Source organism: Bubalus bubalis, chromosome 8 (assembly GCF_019923935.1).
Source record: "Bubalus bubalis isolate 160015118507 breed Murrah chromosome 8, NDDB_SH_1, whole genome shotgun sequence".
NCBI classification, from domain to species: domain Eukaryota; kingdom Metazoa; phylum Chordata; class Mammalia; order Artiodactyla; family Bovidae; genus Bubalus; species Bubalus bubalis.
The window spans coordinates 5,309,889-5,324,753 of NC_059164.1; the positions used below are offsets into that span (position 1 = coordinate 5,309,889).

Here is a 14,865-nt window from a genome sequence, read left to right on the forward strand (position 1 = left end):
GCCCAGCAGCCAATGTGAGGCTGTTTACAAAGCCTAATGGTTGCACCTTTTCACCTTACAGATGGGCACAGAGCGGGCACAGGGCTGGACAGGATAACCACAATTCAGACATTTTTATTGATGCTTCCTATTAAAAACCCTATCATTTAGAACCAGGATGCTACACATCTGCATGGTGGAGTTCTCCCTGCATTACATGCTCTTCTCCTAACAGCCTCCCTCTGATTCTCCAGGGAGCCCTCTGAGGTTGGCAGGAAGGTGTTACTATGATGTTTGAGTTAAAAAAATGAAATTGAGCAGCAAAACTGGGGAAGTGAAATGATGGCATCAACGGACCACTCAGATGAAGGCAGCCACAGCCCTTGTGGTGCTGGTGATGAGGGAGGTGGCCCCGGGCAGGCGAGTCTTTCAGAAGGAAACCCCGGTGTGCCCAGCCCACTGGGTGACAGCAGGTGCAAGTCCAGGCTCCTGGCAGTTTCCGGTTCACTATAAGCTGCACCTTGCGCCACCTACAGACAGTCTGGGTCCCTGCTCCAGCTCCCAGCATCCTCTGGATCTGGACTCCTGTCTGCATTTTCACAGGACCTCCGGTGAGTAATGGGAACTTTACCTTTGGGAAATGCTGCTTTTAGGGAATTCGGAGCAGGGCTGGGGATTAGCAAAGCCTGCCTTTCTGATACATTCCCCTCTGACCCCACAAATGCGGATACTTTGTAGTGTGTCTACTCAAACCTAGTTTGGCCAACATGTTGCTATTTCTATACATACCAACCTACCACTCTATCTATGCAAAGCAGAAAAGCATCATGAAGGCAATCCAGGAGTTCCTTGTTTCAGGTTTTTTTGTTTTTTCTTTTTTAATAGAAATCAAGCTGGAATCATACAGCTGATGGTCTCTAAGTCCCTCTTTCTGGAATGAACTGTTCCGTTAGCGAAACACTCCATGTGTTGGTGCTTATCTGGCACGTAGCCATTATTCGTGGGCAGAAGTGGGCAGCAAACAGCCAGTCTACTCTGCATATCTATACTTGGCAGGTTTATCATTAAATGCAATTATTCTTTTTATCAGGGCAGGCAGTCATTATAATCTGGCCATTTAGTATGCCAGCATTTCATTCAGTTATCAAATATTTATTGAAGAGAACTTTCACTGTATAGTGAGGTTTTACATGAATTAACAGGAAAGTAATTCATTTGTGAGGTCTATTTCTCTGCCAGGAATGAATTAACATGGGTCCCAGTGCATCCTGTAAGGGGTCTCTCACCACATAACTTCCGTTCACTTTAATTTTCACCTCCCGACTACTCTCCTGTGAGCTTCCCTTAGGGCTAGATGTGCTGGGGATTGTTCATGGGATAATTGGGGGATTGCCAGGCACAGTAGGGAAAACAAAGTTTGCTAAACTGTAGAAGTTAAGTTTTTATCAAAAATGAATGTTCATTGAAAGTAGACATATGATACGGTTTTTCCAGATGGATGACAACCAAAAATCATTTTGGGAACTGCCTGATTCAAATATAAAAATGACAGCTCTACAAAGATCCGCATTTCCTTACAACCCAGCTGTTTTGCTCCACGAATTTTCTGAGTTCCTGCTTCATTTTTGATAATCAGATAAGCGTGTGGCCCAGGGAAGAATCACATGAGGTCGCGATGTTCATCTTCTTCCTCACTTCCCCGAGCTAGATTACGAAACCCACTTTGCCTTCTCAGTCTGCTGTTTTGCCAGTTTGCTAGTCTCCTCTTGTGGAGAACAGTGGAAGACCCTGGCTTTAAGATAGCCTAGTCCTAACCCTAACCACAGCCCCTCGCCTGGGCAGCAGGGGCTAGGGTATGTTTATGTCCAAACTTTCAGTGATCACTGGAGTTGGCACATTTATTATGTTTTTTCCACCTTTAGAGCAGAAGAGTAAGGTTTCTATTCAGTTCTAAAGACTATGCATGCCGTTAAAGGTAAGGTGTGCCCTGTTAATATTTTATTTTGAAGACTCTTTAGGGCCACTCGCGACACTTCCGGTGGGTAAGCACGTGACTGGTCGTCCGCCATGACTGCACTCGGGGCACACGGGCGGGGCAGAATGCAGACCTTTTGTCTCCAGCCCCCGGTGTGGGAACATGTCAGGAGCTTGGGTGCAGCCTTCAGTTTGCACTCCTTCATTTCTGGATCCAGAATACTTTCTCTTCTGCTGCCAAAGCCTCCATCCCCCACATCCGCTAGGTCGGGGGTTTAGGTATTAAATTCTTTACCAGTTTGAGAGGGTCTCCTGCATTGCAGGCAGAGTCATTACGGTCTGAGCCACCAGGGAAGCGCTCATATGGGAGCTGGTGGCAACCAAACCATCTCGGTGGGAGTGTCGCCTGGGAGGAGAAGCCTTCTGAAAACAAAGTTTTTCTGAAAGACTACACTTCGCTGCTATTCCATCAGGATTCAATGAGTGTTTCTAAGAATCAAGTCCTATTAGTACGAATACCCCCAACATGCATCTCCCACTCCTGGTTTCTCGGTGGACAATCTGAGGAGTGGATTTCAGGGCATCAGTCTCTTACTCTGTTTGGTTTTCTTATGGGTGAACCATCTAGCACAGCCCCGCCGCCCCTATTTAGCGAGCAGAACCTCAGGCCCTTGTCAGAACTGGCACACCTGTTACCTTTACCTTTCTGTTTATAGCTTTAGTTTAGAGGATCGAATTGGTACATGTTTAGAAATCCTTCTGGATGAACAGGGAGGCTACACCTCGCTCAGGACACTAGGCCGGGAGGGGCCTTGTCCTCTGCGACACACCGCGGGCCCCTCCGGGCCACCGAAGGAGGAGCTACGCCAGGCCTTACCAGTGTGGCTTCTCTTGTGGACCATGAGCACATTGGGGCCGATGCAAATGATCCCACAGACATCACACTTTAGTTTGCCGTTCGGAAGTCGAATGCCTCCAGCTCCTGACAAAGCTTTGCTGCCTTGGACACTGTGCGAGCCATTCATTTTCTCTCCGGAGGCATCGAGCATCCGCAAGTCCTCCGCACACTCTTCCCCATTCACTTCACAGGCACGCCCATTCTCTTCATCACTCTGAGTCTCTACTTTAACATTACCGGCTGAAAGAGACAATACAACACAGGGGCCGCTCAGTGTCAGGCAAAAACAGAACAGCACCGCCCAGCAGCGAAGCGACCCAGTGAGAGCGACAGCTTCCAAACACAGGTTCTCAGCACCTTATCCCGGGGGACAGCAGCCCAGCCTGGACCCGTCTGCCCACAGTGGGCTGTGATGCTGGCAGTCGGCATCTCGGGGCTGGGTCAATTGCCTGCCCTTTCTGTAGGTCCAAATGGCAGAGGGTGAAGATGCGTGGGAAAGCTATTTATAAATTCTCACTTTAGATTGGGGGGGGGATGGGGGGCTCTCACAGGGTAAGGTCACCAGGTTCACCGTGACAGCCCCTCTGGAGTGACCCGAAGCCAAGTCCAACACCCTGTGAGCCAGCAGAACCCCTGATCCCAGAAGATAAGTGATCGTCAAGTAATCCAGCCCCCACGGGTGGGGGCCCTTGTTTGGCAAAACCCCCTGAGAAGTGCTTATCTAGCTGAGAAAGTCCCCTTAAGAATAAGGATAACCATAAGCTTCTTTTCCTTCATTCATTCATGTGTTAATAAACGTGGGGACAAAACTCAGCAAACACACCCTCAGATTTCTGTCTGCAGATTCCTGAAAGAATTTTGTCTGTTTCTTTGGCACATGACCACTCTAAACCCTTCTTATTCTGTAGTGATAATAAAACCTGTATCCTAAAGTAGGGCCACGAGCCTGAGGGTTCTTCCAGTTGCTCAAGGGTTGACTGGGATGGTCTGTGAATGTAAACAGATCTGTACTAGCTTTCCAGAAAGAAAGACTCATGTGTGGGCATGGGGAGGGGGAGCAGGGGAGGTGAAGGGCTCTCGGTTATGATACAATAACCACTGTCCACTTTGCATTGTTGCTTCCTCAGCATCACATTTAGGGTCATTATTTCTGTCATTCATGTGTTTTTCTTGGTAAAGAAAACAGATATTTGGTTTGCACTCTTCTGAAACACCGACTGATAAGGGATGGCTGAGTCCAACACTGCGATGACCAGGAGAAACCGTGGTTACACTGAAAGCCCTCATGTTCATCACAGTCTCTATGGATGAACAAGAGGAAGGAGGTAAATTGTGCCAAGTAAAATTATCAATGAGATAGACAGCAACCATGACTACAAAGTTTTTGATTGGCGTTGTGAATCAGTGGTTCTCCCATTATGGTCCCTGGACCAAAAGCAAGTCCCTGAGAATGCGCTGGCAAGAGCAGACTTTGGGGTCCACCTCAGATCCACTGAATGAGACCCATCTCAGACCCACCCCTTGGACACATCCACTTCCACTGGAGTCTGAGAAAGCCTGTGCCAGGAACAAGCTGGTTGGACTCAACACAGTTCTTGTGATTGGCAAGCTCAGAGCTGGGACTCTGAAATCAGAATTCCCGGTTTGGAATCTCAACTCCATTCTTTATAAATGCTGAGATCTGGTACAATGCATGTACCTGCTCTGTACCTCGGTTTCCTCATCTGTAAAACTGGAGATTGTCAGCACCGGCCCAACTGGAGCTTTGAGAGAATTGAGGGGGTAAAGAGATGGCTTTCTGCCATCCGGACCCACACCCGGTCCTGGAGGCAGGCTGTGGGCGGCACAGGTAAAGCATGTCAGGAGTGAACAGGATGAGAACAGAGGGAATGGAAAGTGAGGGACGGATGTCATCTTAAATCTCACAGATGCCCTGACGCCAGAAGTCTTGACACTCATCTGACAGCAGTCCATGAAGGCGGGACTTTGTCATTTTCTGCCAAGTGACATGTTCTCTGAGAACTGTATTCATAGACTCAAGAAACCAGGAGGCTGAAAAGGCCTGAGATCCTTTTTGTAAATTACCCTCCGATCATTGTGGATCCTCTGGTATGGTTTTATGTAGATGTATTCAGCACCACAACAGGCTAAGTGCAAAGAAGAAAATTCAGTATCGTGTGATATTCTAGTTTTATGAAAAAAAAATAGGAAGCCCCCCAATTTGGGGGTCCCCAGATCCCTGAGCAAGGTCAGGGGAGCGTAAATCACGGGGACTGGACAGAGGGTTGGAGTCACATGGAGACACATGGAGTCACAGGAGCCAGCAGGCACATGCTGGGGATGCAGAGCTGGAAGCTGCCTGCACTTGGGGGAGGAGGGAAGAGGGAGGAATTCAAGGCCAGACGGTCACAGAAAGGTCTGTGGCAAGTGAGAGGGGAGCCGGGGGTGGAGGTGAGACCCAGTGGGCCACACATCAGCCACTGGCTCAGCAGATTCAAGCATGTGTGAATTTTCTCTCCGTGTGAGGGGGAAGTTCCTATCTCTCTGTGGACAAATGCACCCTAGGTGCCAGCTGCGTGGGAAAGGTGCAGAGACGCCCCCAACCCAAGGCGGGTGTCCACGAGAAAGGGCTCTCGTCTCACGGGGAGGTGAATACAAGTGGCGGTCATATTATTCTTGTACATGACGGAAATCAGGGCAGGGAACTGTCTTAATATGTGGCAAACACAGATCCAATCTCAAGAGTTGAAATCTAACGTACATCCATGTTCAGTTCAGTTCAGTCGCTCAGTTGTGTCTGACTCTTTGCGACCCCATGAATCATGTCCACATAAGGCAAAAAACACATTGGAGAAACACAAGCTCAGACAGGTTCACTTCTGTAAATGGGAAAGTGGCTTCAGGGGTTTTACGTGATGGTGAGCTTGACTAGTGACGTGGCCCAAGGACAGTAGATGCTGCAGGCCTGGGGGCCCGTGTCACTGGCCTACAGAGTCTCCCTGCCGCACAGGCTGGAGCCTCCTTTAAACAGGGGCACACAGTCCGGAGCGGGTGAGAAGGAAGCCCATTCCTAGATGTCAAGGGGCCCGGATGCGCTGGGCTCAGACACAAGCCTCGGGCTGAGAGCAGAAGTGCCCCCTGACCCCAGGTTCCTGAACGAAGGGAAGCAGGAGGAAGACAAAAGGGGGACTGGAGGTCCTCCTGAGGGGGACCCCTGCTCTGGGAGCCCTCCACACTGCTGGAGGACAGAAGGCAATGCCTGGAGCGTGGTGGTGGTGGGCGGCTCTGGCAGCCAGGCTTCCACTCAAGGCACCAGAGGGCAGGTGTGGGTGTGGAGGGCCTGCCCCTGCATCTTGTAGGCCTTCCCAGGAAGGCTCTTGGGTCTGAGAGCTGGTGGGTCCGTGGTTTTGAACTGCACACCCCGGGGCACTCAAGGGCACCAGCCTTTGCTCAAACTAGTGAAGGAGGAGACTGGGACCAACTTCGGCCATTCGCAGGTTCACACCCAAACACTCCAGAGCCCACCCAGAGACAAGCGGGGCCCCTGCATCCTGTGTGAGAAGGCCATGTGATCAGCCCTCTCTTATTTTCTTCCTCAGGCCCATCCTGTCATCGATTCCAGGAACCAGTCATCCTTCCTAACTTGCATTTAGTGTTCCCACGGATGCTGTCTCTGTGGTCATCCCCTCTCTAAATTCCTAAACCATTCCATCAGTTCTGTTTCTTTGGACCCCAAGCTGCTTAGTTGCACTACTGCTTCTATGAAATGTTATACTCTCCTTGAATATGGGGATTATACTTATAAATATTTTGTAACTCTGTCCTTCCACCGCTTAGAAAAATGTCAAACTCAGTATGGTGCTGAATGGAACTGATTAAATATAGAACATGAAATGGAGACTTTGTGTTTCTTGACCCTGGAACACATTGGTTCAGGCCTAACCGTGCAGCTAACTTTTCCACCGAGTCCCAGGAGCTGATGGACGAGGCCGCAGTGTCATTATTTAATAAGCATGGCTGCCTGCAGAGTGGATGTGCCTTCAAACCCTGAGCCAAAAGCCACTTTCTTTCCAAGATGCAATTTAAAATTTGGGGAAATGAAAGTCTCGTTTTTACACATCTCAGAGGCTTTCTATGTTATTAGCAACAGGACAGTCCTTAGAGTGACCCTGGGTGCCTGGTCATTAGCACACAGACAAGGTTAGCCCTGAGAGAATCCAGAGAACTCGGGGTCACGGGGGCCAGGAGGCCTGGACCTGCTGCCAACCATTGTATGCCTCATGAAAGATTAAAACATGTTAATGCAAAGGGATATAGCGCACTGGCAGCCTCGCCTCACAGATAGATTCTGTTTCCCCATCACTTTCCTTTCCCTTTAGAATGTGTCTATATATTTATAGGTGAGGTAAAGCATTGGTACTCAGATGGCATTGTTCCACTGAACAGATATTCCCTAAACTATGAGTTTAGACCAGGTAAGCTCAAAATGCTCAATATTTTAAATGAAAAATCAGGAGACAGAAATATTCCTGCAACTGGTGACTAGCTAGGAAAGATCAAATATATTTAAGGTGTATCTTGAATGAAGGTAATTAAAAATTTTAGATGAAGAAAGATGTGTAGAAGTTTCTGTGCTGCCTCTAAGGGTTTATGAAAACTTTTAAGCACTTTAAGGTTAATGAAACCACTGATTAGAGCTTATACCATTAAAAATGCAGGATTTTTCATTGCAAGGAGGCAGGATTACTTTCTTTACTCCCCTAATGGGAAGGTAGCCATTCCCTTCTCCAGGAGATCTTCCCGAACCAGTGACTGAACCCAGGTCTCCTGCGTTGCAGGCAGATTCCTTACCATCTGAGCCACTAGGGGAGCCTCAACTAGAAATATGTTTATCCTTATTCGATGTTTTGGGTTTTAAAAGGAATAAAATCAGGGAGAGATAAAAGAGGAAGAGTATGAAAAACAGAATGAGTTACTAGCATTTATTTACATTTTTCTCAGGTAGCAGGGGACACAAATTGAGATAGAATAGGGTCAAACAGTTTGTTTTTAATTTTCAACAAGGGACAAGGAAGAGGTAAATGAGGAGGACAATCCTCTATCATGACCACTAGGTGGTGATGTTGGCCCAGAACAGTTGGGTTGCTTGCTTGGGTGGGGACCTGGCAAGATCAACAGTTGCAACTTGGGTATGTGGGAGGGGGTGGGGAAGGAGGAGAGAAGAGATACTAAAACCTGTGAACCCAACTGTATAAAAGTAAAGACAGGAAGGGCACTGAAACATGTATCATCTGTCTTACAGTATCTGCAAGTATTGTGTATCTTTATAGGCAGCAGTTTTTACATACTGAAGTCTTCACCAAAGGATCTTCTCCAACACTGCAACGTGCTTGATCCTAAACCTTCTCAGATTTAATGAAAACATGTCAGAATGTACTATCTTACTCTTAAGTGCATTTTACTTTTTAATATTTCAACAAATATTTCCATATTTCACCTCAAAATTAATATTAGTTCTCTGTGCTAGTACCTTAAAAGTGTTTTATGTAATCACATAAGCACACATATAAATACATATATACACACGTATAAACATTTATATGTACATGCATATAGATCTCACAGAAATAAATATCAAGCTGTTTTAAAGTCAATTCAAAGGAACATTAGTAAGAAAGAGAAAGATCTCTGTAACTTTTATAAGCTGGTCAGTGTAGGTTGCAAGAAAAGGGGTAACTCTAGGTTGATAAGTGCTAAGCCCTTTTGCTGCCAAGGGTTTTTCATAGCCAGGATGTCATAAACCTTTAACTGCTACTGACACCTTTGAGCTTAGAGTTTGTGTTAATACTTGTTACAGGATTAAGCATGACTTATCTTATGATATTGTTTATAAGCTTAGAACATTTACTAATATAGGCTCTGAAGACTACATCCTAAGGGGGCAACCAACTTGCATCACTTTTAGTATTCAACTCTCTGGACATTTTAAAAAAGCCCTTTCCACTTCTTAAAATACTCCTTTAAGGATGTCGCCCAAATATATTTATCGTTCATCATCTCTCAATACCTAAAAAAGAAAAATGAAATTAACATCTGCGTTGGGTTTGACAGCTCAGACCAGGAACGCCCTGCACACAGAAGCACTCGGCGTGTCTGCTCAGGAAGTGAGGACCACGAACTAACGGCCTTGATGCCCTGCGACTTTTCTCCTCTCAGTTCTGAAATTAATACTTCCGAGCTACAGAAGGACAGCGCGCATCCTTCTTTGTCCTACAGAATTGTACAAGGCATCTTGAAAGTTTGTTGGGTTATTTAACGGTGACAGAAAGTCTGGTCAGTATCATTATACTCAACCAAAGAGGAGATACTGGTAACATTCATAACGAAACTATTTAACAGCATTAGTAGAGCAATAATTCCGTTAAACTATTATTACTTCTGCCCTCACTGTTACTGCGCTGCCAGCATGGAAGGCACGCGCCACAGTGCACCCAACAGTCTATGGTAAAACCAGGCGCCCACACCGCAAGTGTTTAAGTGGAGTTCTCGGTGGCAGATGCTTCATCCACAGCATGACTGATACTTATCTCAATGCTTCAAGTATGGAGGAAGGTGATGAAAAATCATGCATTCACAATATTTACACTATGGAAACTGAGTATGAAATGAACATGCGTTATCGTTTTCTAGAAGCAAAGTGTATACTTACGAGAGAAAGAATTGGGAATTATTGCATGGAAATCCCTAAAGCCGTCAGCCCCATAAGCCGCTGCAACAAAGAAGGCAAAAAGAAAGCTGGGCTGTAACACCATCCAAGAGACAGAGTAAGAGTTGAAAAGAAACTATTGTTGTTGTTGTTTTAAAAAAGGAAAGTAATATTACTCCATGCCATTATTTAGCTACCAGTCTGGTACTGTCAGCCTTCAAACCAAGGGCTGAAATGGCAACACAGTGCCTACTTCGAAACGGGATCCCACTTCCCAGAGGTCTGAGCTCATGGCACCAAATCGCACAGATGCTATAGAGTAACCTCTGGTGTGCTGAGCATCTTAGGCACTGCTTCTGGAACATTCTAGAACAGTGAGAAACCCTTCAGCAGAGTGGGTACAGACAGGCCCAGGATCTGCTCATCATAGCCGAGCTTCCCCTGGGAAAGTGCTTATCTTCACAGCAGCAGTGTGACTCTTAACGGGCTGACTGCGTTGCAAATGTTCTTCCTTTGGCTTTTTCTTAGAAAGTCCTCACAGAAAATTAGAAAATGTTCATGCAACACACTGGGTGGGGAAAAATTTGTGTTTTCCCCTACCTCAAAGTGAACTACCAATTTCCGTGGGTATTCCTTATCAGCTGCCCTCATAAAGACTATCACCACCTCAAATTGCCAAGTTTTTTGTTTCTTTGTTTTTTTGTTGTTTTGTTTTGTTTTATAGGTTAGCGCTTTCCAGTGTGTGCCTATGTCTTGGAACTTAACAGACACTGCACATCACACACACACACACACACACGTACACACACATTAGTTTTGTCTGCTGAAGTGACACCCCAGTGGCAGTCTGAGTTACATCCATAGAGTAGCTGCTAAATTAAACATGTTGCTGAACTACTGAAGAGCAGAGTTTCCTGCAGGAAACAGACCTACTGAACTTGGCTTAAGCCAGTGTTTTCCAAACTTATGTGCCCACAGGCCCTCCCCTCTTCCCCATGAAAATATTGGGAGAATGGGAAACAGTTTCGGAGACACCGCCAAAGCTATTCCTTGAAGTTGCTACCTGAATCATTTCTTAGTAAACCCTCAGCCTTCCTGTCTTCCTCCTGTTTCTCGGATGCTCCTTCCTTCTGATCATCTGAATCTAACAGTCAGCACTGGTGTTCCCATCCCCCTGCCCAGCAGGGCTGGCATCAGCTGGTCTGCCTGGTCCACCCGTGCTCCACGGTCAGCAGACAGTCAACCAGGGACACTGATTTCACAGTGACCTTTGCAATTCTGTCGTCTTCAATGAGCTCCAACTTCTGAAGCCCTCCATATCACAGGGTGCTACCATCTTAGATGAGGGAGAAAAGGCCAAGATGTTTTGAAAGGTCAGTATTACCTTTTAAAATCAAGGACATCAGAATACATGACATAATATAAAATTTTCTGATTAAATGACATCACTGCCTTGATTCTCTGAGAAATGACTGAGACTTCTGACAGGGGCTTGAGCACGGCTTGATTTGAAAGTCGACCTCCTGGTACCCCTTCAGCTAGAGGCCAGGTATGACAATGAGGAAGGGGAGGTTAAGGTGGAGGATGAATAGAGTGGATGAGTGAAGGAGATGAACAGTGTTCATCTAAAAGCTGCCTCCCTGGGAGAAGATGTGTACTCGCACAGGTCCTGGATGATGAGAGCATAGATCTTAAAACGCCGAAGCCCATCAGCACACCTTGCATTGAATATAAGTAACAGCACCGCACATCATCAGACAGCGAACGTTACCCATTCACCAAGGGCATCAGTTCTCTGCTTATCCTCTGTAGCTATAATGTTCTGCTTCTCCAAGGAAAGCAGAAGAAATTCACTCTTGCTTGGGCACCACCTATGTTCCTGCAAGTACCAACTTTTGAGTTCAGAAAAAGGAAAGCTCCTCTCTTCCTGCGGGGAACAAGCACACAGTAGGGAAGCGTGAACACTCTCCTGTCCTGCTCTGTCCCATCTCATCCCATTTTACTCTCATCAGTCCAGTACCTCGTGGAAGGCAGGCACCAGGAACTCTACAAACAACAGGGACTTCTTTATAAGCTCTTTCCACAAACTGCCTTTAGTCCCCACATGGTCCTACAAGGCAGGAACCATCACTAAGGCATCAGGGAGGGGCTGGGGCTTCCAGGAAGCCCTGGAGTTGGTCCTCTTGATGGTGAGCGGGGGCCCAGGTGAATCTGAGGCCATATGTAATTAACACAGAAACTCACTACTCCAAATACACACTCTGCCTGCAGGATGGGGCTTTGGGAGCTGTGCTTTCTCCACTATGAAGCTGGAGAGCTTAAAAGTTACTGCGGCTGAACACAAGCACACACTGAGATGTGTGCACACACACTCACCATGCATGGGAGTTACAGAGCATTTATCAACAGAATTCCCCACACAGTTAACACACACTCACCACGCATGGGAGTTACAGAGTGTTTACCAACAGAATTCCCCACACAGTTAACACACACACACCACTGTATGTGAAATAGATAACTAATAAGGACATCCTGCGTAGTACAAGGAAATCCACCCAGTACTCTGCAATAATCTATATGGGAAAGGAACCTAAAAGGAGTGGATACATGTACATGTATAACCGAATCACTTTGCTGTGCACCCAAAGCATAACATCGTAAAGCAACTGTACTCCAGTATAAAATTTTGAAATGGATAAGCAACAAGCATGTATTGTGTGGCACACGGAATTACAGCCATTATTTTGTAACAAGGTTTAAAGGAGTCTAAATTGTAAAAACACTGAATCACTAAGCTGTACACTGGAAACTAATATAATTCTGTATATCAATTGTATTTCATTTAAAGATAATAAAATAAAGAATACATATGTTTACTAAAATAAAGAATCCCCCACATGATTAAAATGACTACAAACAAGTGGTCTGGAAAGTGAGAGCCCCCCCACCCCCGCCCCAGAGCTGCCTTCTCCAGGGCCACCGGTCCCCATGCCCACGGGCAGTAAGCATGCACAGCGGGCACCGTGTCGCAGAGGCTCTCACTCTCCCCAGCCATTGACACCAGCGCCCCATGCGCCCATGGTGTCCCCGTGTCTGATGAACATGACATTGGCCGCATCCCCATTCTTCCTGGGCACTGGGGGGGCTGTGTTACAGGTGCAGAGTCGATGTGTTCTGGTCACAGTCCTGGCTGGTCCTGAAGCTCCACCATGGGAGCAGGAGTGATGTCTCAACTGACTCCCAGCCTCTTCATTTCTTTTGTAAATTCCACCCTAAATTTCAGGCTGTTGCTTCATAAAAGGGTGCAGACAGAAGCAGATTTAGTGAACCTTGCTAAGTTTCCTAAATTTCACAGGATGCATTCTTGTCGCCAAGAGCAAATTGAGCTCACTTGGTAGGAATTTTTATTCCCTGAGTTGTCATGAACATTTCTGTATAAAATGCTGGGAATGCCTCAGATTCTGAACCCTATTCAGATTGCACATTGGTGACCATTCTGAGAAAAAAAGGTGAAAGGCCCAGAAACCACACTCTTCAGGTCCCTTTATTTGTGCAAATTATCAAGAATATAATTCTACACTTCTCACACTGCTGGTACCTTTGGAAGAGATGAAGATGTACTTGGGATTTTCAAACTGTGAGAGAAGAAGTCTGTCCCCTCTCAAGTCAAAGAAAGATGGATGATTTTAGTGTAAATACATTCAGATTTGTATTTAGAAGAATTTAGAAATGTGCTGTCATATGACTTTTATACATATTCTTCAAATCATATTAATGTTGGTCACGATTAGATCATTAGTCTCAGTAACTCGTTTGAGTATGGTTTGCAGTGACTTCTCCCATGCCTGCAGATCTCACATTTCAGGGATGGGCATTCTTGTCCTGTCACGGCCCTAGTGAAAGGGTCCCTGCATGGGCCAGTGGGCAAAGGAGAGGACCAGGGACCGTCAGAGCCGAAACTCCAAGACCACATTCCTGCAGGAGAGCTAGTTACATCCTGCAGAAGTACCAGATCTAGACTCTCTTGAGATTCCCCCACACCAGATGTTTTTGGGGTGGACCTTTGTGCTCAGACCACCCTCTACATCGAGGGAGTGCCTCGTCCTACCAGGGGAGAGAATTCTGACACTCCTGACTGTTATGCCGAGAAAGGGGTGTCCTTCCAGACTGATGGAAGAGGAAGCTATAGTCTGACCCTGAACACGGATCCCATGAGCGCTGGCTCACATGTCAGCTGAGTGATCCCTAAGAGGCTCCTCCTGCAGCACCCCCTTCCCACTCCAGATCCTTCCTCAGACCCCAGGGCCCCAGTGTCCACTCAGCCCTGTGTCCTGGGTGGACACAGGAAGCAATGACGTGCCAGCACCTGCTGATGGCGGGATTCTCCGGGGCTCCAGCCCGCCTGCCTGCCCGCCCTTCTGTCCCTTCATGCTGCAGACAAGCAGGTGGAATCCAAACTCCAGGTCTTCCTCCACACCCCGCTCTCCTCCTCCCGTCCCACGTGCCTGTGGTCCTCTCTCTGACCTCATGGCCACACCCCTACCCCTGGCCTTCGATGGCCAATTCTCTTGAGTTGTTTCTTTCTGACCTTTTCCAATCACATCGCGTCCAGCACATGCATGAAGCTGCCATGCTGTCTGGCGGGGCTGCCTCTACCTGCTTCACCTCCTTCCAGGGCTTCCTACCCCCACCCGGCACTGGCTCCCCTCTCAAACCATCTGACCCCTGGGCCTGAGACCCTCATCCTCAAGGCTGACTTTGTCAGGGCACCTACTTCTAAGGTCTCCACTAGTCTGTTCTGTTATAATGAGGGCTTCCCAGGTGGAGCTAGTGGTAAACAAGCCACCTGCCAATGCAGGAGACATAAGAGACACAGGTTCAGTCCCTGGGTTGGGAAGATGCCCCAGAGGAAGGGCTGGCAACCCACTCCACTATTCTGATCTGGAGTATCCCACGGACAGCAGAGCCTGTGGGCTACAGTCCATAGGCTGCCAAAGAGTCAGACATGACTAAGTGATGTAGCATGCGCTGTTATAACAAGACAAAACCCCAGGTCCTGTCAAATCCTGATCAACAATGACAATGATTCTCCAGCTGGTAACACCATTCAGACAACCAAACGCTAGAGGAAGCAAACCGCCATCCTCACCTCTTTGGAAATGCCTTGAAGCTGGTGTGAAGCTGTCCCTGTTCCAGCAGATCTGCGTCCTGTGCAGATGTCAAGGACTCTTCCCCCAAGCCTCGTCCCCTGACCTGCTCAGCTAGCAAAGACTCCCCACCCACTGCAAGGCCCCTCTGCTTTCCC

General features: G+C 47.2%; 1 protein-coding gene across 18 annotated transcripts in view; it reads right to left on the reverse strand.

Moving 5' to 3' along the window:
• Positions 1–14,865, reverse strand: part of IKZF1 (IKAROS family zinc finger 1) — a 119,475-nt gene that overhangs the window by 45,728 nt on the left and 58,882 nt on the right. For 11 of the 18 annotated variants that reach the window (XM_044946405.2, XM_025290796.3, XM_025290789.3 and 8 more), the window contains exons 4-5: positions 9,561–9,620; positions 2,831–3,091 (exon numbers count right to left, since the gene is read on the reverse strand). The exons of 4 other annotated variants lie outside the window; for them this stretch is intronic. In XM_044946405.2, the coding sequence (XP_044802340.1) occupies positions 2,831–3,091; positions 9,561–9,620 (321 nt within the window). Of the gene's footprint in view, positions 1–2,830; positions 3,092–5,029; positions 8,254–9,560; positions 9,621–14,865 lie in introns of those variants that run through there. 3 more of the 18 variants (XM_025290799.3, XM_025290794.3, XM_025290805.3) reach the window with 2 other exon arrangements.